This window comes from Lactuca saligna, chromosome 2, assembly GCF_052625555.1.
Source record: "Lactuca saligna cultivar CGN05327 chromosome 2, ASM5262555v1, whole genome shotgun sequence".
In the NCBI taxonomy this organism is placed as follows: Eukaryota; Viridiplantae; Streptophyta; class Magnoliopsida; order Asterales; family Asteraceae; genus Lactuca; species Lactuca saligna.
The window spans coordinates 76786869-76791476 of record NC_136418.1 but is presented as its reverse complement, the minus strand read 5'-3'; the positions used below and the strand labels follow the sequence as shown (position 1 = coordinate 76791476).

Genomic DNA, 4608 nt, shown 5'->3' with positions numbered 1-4608 from the left:
AAAAATATATCTTTTGTTGTTTTAATTAAGGAAATAAATATTTTATATGAATACTCACCAGGAAAAAAACGCATATTATACATTCCCGATGAGTATGCAACATGGTTTTCATCAGTTTAATTCATTGATTAGTACGAAGGCTTAGGAAATTTTTAACACAAACTTTTCTCCTGTGATGTTTTCCCATTAACATAGCAAGTTATACAATACGAACATAACACTAACCCTAATACACAAGGTTTAATAGAGTTGAACGGCTTGACTTGATGACTTGACTTGACTCAAGATTGACGATTGTCACACGGTTCCACATTACTCACACTTCTCTTCTCTCAAAACACCATTCTGATTCAATGGAGGAAAATCAAGCTTTTTCCAAAAGTCAATGTACACTATAATGGTACTTTTGTGCCTAATTTGTTAGTGTATTTTGCTCCACAAGTACTACGTCTCAATGAAGATGCAAACGAGTTAGGTTTCTCCGATTTCATCAAATATGTTGAGAAGCTTATCGATTTTCAATGCAAGCATGTGTATTATTGTATACCTGAAGTGAGATTGAGTGAGGGGCTCCAAACACTACAAAATGAATGTGACTACTCTAAGTTTCTTGAGGTTTCAAATGCTAACAGACATGTGGATGTGTATATTGACCATGATAATGAACCGTTATTTGAGTGGATTCAGAAAGAAGAACCAGACGATGAAGACCTTGTGTATTCAGAAGAAGATGTCGACTCTATTTTGGCATATGATGAGAACTGTAAACATGAAGAGGATGAATATGTTACATCAAGCAAAATAATCTTCAAAAGAACCTATAATGATAAGTTTTTGAACAAGTTATGTCCAGTAGTTATTGAAGATGAAGATGAAAAAGGCAATCAACTTTCAGTTGTCTACCCTAGGCATGATGCTACTCAGGAATGGAGGAAGATGAAGCTTGAACTAGGTATGAGATTCTCTTCTCCTGCTGAACTTAAGTCATCTCTCAGTAACTATGCAGTTGCACATGGATATGACTTGTATTATGAGAAGAATGACAAGGATAGGTTGCTTGTAAAGTGTTGTAAAGGAAAACGACCACAATGCCCTTTTAGACTATAGCCTTCCTAGATGAAAGATGAACAAACATTTCAAATAAAGTCTCTTAGAGAAGACCATGGTTGTTCAAGGGCATTCAAACTTGGTTCAATTGCTACCTACAAGTGGATAAGGAAACAATTTGTCAATGATATTTTGGAGTCACCTAAAATGAGTCTGAGGAAGATGAAAGCTATGGTATCCAAGTTATTCAACATAAATGTTAGTGTTGGACAATGTAGGAATGCAAAAAGATTTGCAGTGTGAAATCGAGGGTGATTTGAAGGATCATTATTCCAAGCTGTGGGATTATGGAGCTGAAAGTAAAAGGGCTAACCCAAGATCTCATGTAGAAGTGTATGTGCATCCCCAAAATAATTCTATTGTGGTGTTTGAAAGGTTTTATGTGAGTTTTAAAGGAGTTGTTGATCGATGGTTAGATGGGTGTAGGAAGATTATTGGGATAGATGGATGTTTTCTGAAGGGCATCTGTAAAGGAGAGCTCCTCTCAGCAGTAGGTAGGGATGGAAACAATAACATTTACCCAATATCCTGGGAAGTAGTAAATGTTGAGAACAAGAATACTTGGAAGTGGTTCTTGGACAATATAACGGAAGACATACATGAAGGGGGAAATGGTAATGGAATCACATTAATGTCAGATGGACACAAGGTATATATATACACTACTTTTATTTTACAGAAATTACCTTTTACATAAACTAACATTCCAAATCAATGCAGGGTATAATGGAGGTTGTGAAAGAAAGATGTCCAAAAATTAAGCATAGGTTGTGTGCTAGGCACATCCTTGCTAACTTCCATAAAAAGTTTAAGGGTGAGTGCTACATTAAACCTTATTGGAGGGCTGTAAAGGCAACTACAATTCCAAGATTTGAACTTGCAATGGAAGAAATCAAGAGTTTTGATGTAGGGGCATATGATCACTATGTTGGTCAAGGGCTTTTTTTTAAGGTTGGAATGGGATGTGATGCAATGGAAAATGGTGTGTCTGAGAGCTTCAATGTTGCTATTGAAGAAGCTAGAAAGAAGCCATTGATCACTATGTTGGAGGACATAAGGGTATTTGTGATGGAGAGATTGTACATGCAGAAAGGGAAAGGATTGGGCTGGGATTTGGCAATTTGTCCAACTATCAGAAGGAAACTTGGTAAACTAAAGAAGTTGAGAATGTTAGTTGTTACAAACACTTTTACTTACTTTTTGTACATGCTAGTGCTAACCAACTTTTTGAATTGACAGATTTTGGGCATCATATGTTAGTGGATACAAGCAGTTGGAAGTTGTGCAATGTAATGAAAGGTATGGTGTTGACTTGGAGAAGAGAGAATGTGGATGCAGAGGTTGGCAATTGACAGGAATTCCTTGTGTACATGCCATATGTGCCATATCTTCCTTGAATCTTGATCCAGAGGAATTTGTTGCAGAGTGGTTTACTAAATCTGCATTTCTTAGGGCCTATGAGTACACCATAAATCCCCTGAATGATAGTACCTTGTGGCCCCACATGCCTGATTTTCACCAGATACTACCTCTTATTAGGAGGAGGTTACCTGGTAGGCCATGTGTGAAAAGAAAAAGAGACCAAGCAGAAAATGAACTCAGTGGGAACACAAGGCATTGAAGAGAAATGTTATCAAGATTATGAAAGAAATTATGATTTAAGTGATCGAAAAGTAAGAAAACGAAGAGTAAATATTAATCAGATCTTATATTGATAAAGACTGATTACAAGACTTAAGCAGAAAGGATATTTGAGTTCCAAAGTTATCCTCTACTTCTATCCTCAGTCCCTATTTATAGGGAACCTGAGTGTACAAAAAGTATACTAAGTCTATTACAATATGCTTCGCATAAAACTGACTTAGTAAAATAACTAAAAATGTGAAACTAAACAAACACACAATTTGACTTTTACAATTTAACCTCTACAATCTCCCCCTTTGTAAACAGTCGAAGCTATTCAGTCCATAAGCCTTTGAATAGCTGAGTGAATTGTCTTTCGCACTTCTCCATACCTAGGAAATCACCTTCTTGAGCTACTTCTTGTCTCCTTCATTATTATTCTTGCAGTTGTTCATATGAACAATAAAGTGCGTATATTGCGAAGAAGTATATCTTTCAACCTCTGAGACCTTAAACAAAAATTTATTGGGCTTTCCCTTCGTATCTCTTCCCGAAAACATCATAGCGAAAGGTTTCAGGCATATTTCCCCAACAACATAATTTGATAATGCTGACTGTGTTAAGGTTTCTTCCCAAGGGACGTTCACTTTCCTTCCCAAAGTAGTTGCCAATTCTACATCAGTTAGAGCCAAACAATCGAAGTAATTGATGATATACATCTTGACATGTGCGAACCCGATCTTAAACACTTCAGTCTCAGATCCTTTAAGCTTATTCTCTTCCATATGTTTCAAAATGTGAGCCACTTGAATCAAATCATTGCAAGTCATCAGTGGGAAGTCAGCTATTGTGAAGTCATACTGATTGTTATCAGCTCGAATAACAAAGTAACAAAAATTCTGAAGCATGTCTTCAAACTTCGTATCTTTATGGATCGTTAACACCTTTTTGATCTTCATTGAAGACCATACTTCATCTGGATTCTTCCCCAATACAGCATGAAATCTGATTTTCATGTGTATGTAGTCAACAGGATTATCAAACTTCTCACTAATCTTGAATTGAGTTGTAATGAATAGCATTTCGTTAATCGGAAAATCTAACTGATAATTGTCTGAATTCGCAATATCATAACTTCTCTATGGCTTCTTCTTGAATTCATACATTTCCCTTCCCACAATTTTTGACTCTATAGTTTCATAAGAGTACAGCTTCGCAGGATCTCCTTTGTTCATTGTAGGAGGATCACTTGCCCTTTGCCTCATAATACTTTGGACTTGTCTCATTCTTTCCAACCCAGCCTCTACTTCAGCTTTCTTCTCCTCCTTTGTTTTTTCGTACAAAATTCCTTTTCCTCTTCCCACAATATCAGATTGAGGTTTCGTACTTGAACTTCCTTCTTTTGCCCCAATCGATATTCCTTTGGCAATTGGTCTTGTGGTTATTGTTGTTGAGGAAATTGGCATCGTAAGTATTGGAAGAGTAGATTTGAGCTAAGTGGATATTACTTTTCCCACGGTCTTCGCATCATCCTCTTTACTTAAATTTTTCTCTCCCCCTTGCACCCCTGTGAAAGCAAGTGGGGCACTCGTTGGTAGTAAAGTGGAGAAGTTCGCAATCGGAGCCAGTGCCTTCTAAATTGCTTGTTCCAAAGTATTTACTTTGAGAGTCAAGAATTCAGGAGTAAGTATAGATAAAGATGAAGATTGCGAAATCAAGGCCTTTAACTCAGTCACCATTTGAATCAACTTATCAAACTTCGCCATATCTTCTTTATGATTCGCATCAATGATAGGAGCAGCAATAATTTTGTTGATGTCTTAGACAACTACATCAACCCTCTTCTGAACTTCAATCTGTTGAGAATGAATATCTTGA

General features: G+C 36.7%; 1 protein-coding gene across 1 annotated transcript; it reads left to right on the top strand.

Annotated features, from left to right (window-relative positions):
- The first annotated feature begins 1303 nt into the window (after nt 1-1303).
- LOC145029823 (uncharacterized) lies at nt 1304-2728 on the top strand. Its single transcript, XM_078978279.1, has 3 exons — nt 1304-1756; nt 1828-2276; nt 2347-2728. Exons 1-3 carry the CDS (start codon nt 1304-1306, stop codon nt 2726-2728), a joined length of 1284 nt encoding a protein of 427 aa, XP_078834405.1.
- The last annotated feature ends 1880 nt before the right edge of the window (nt 2729-4608 follow it).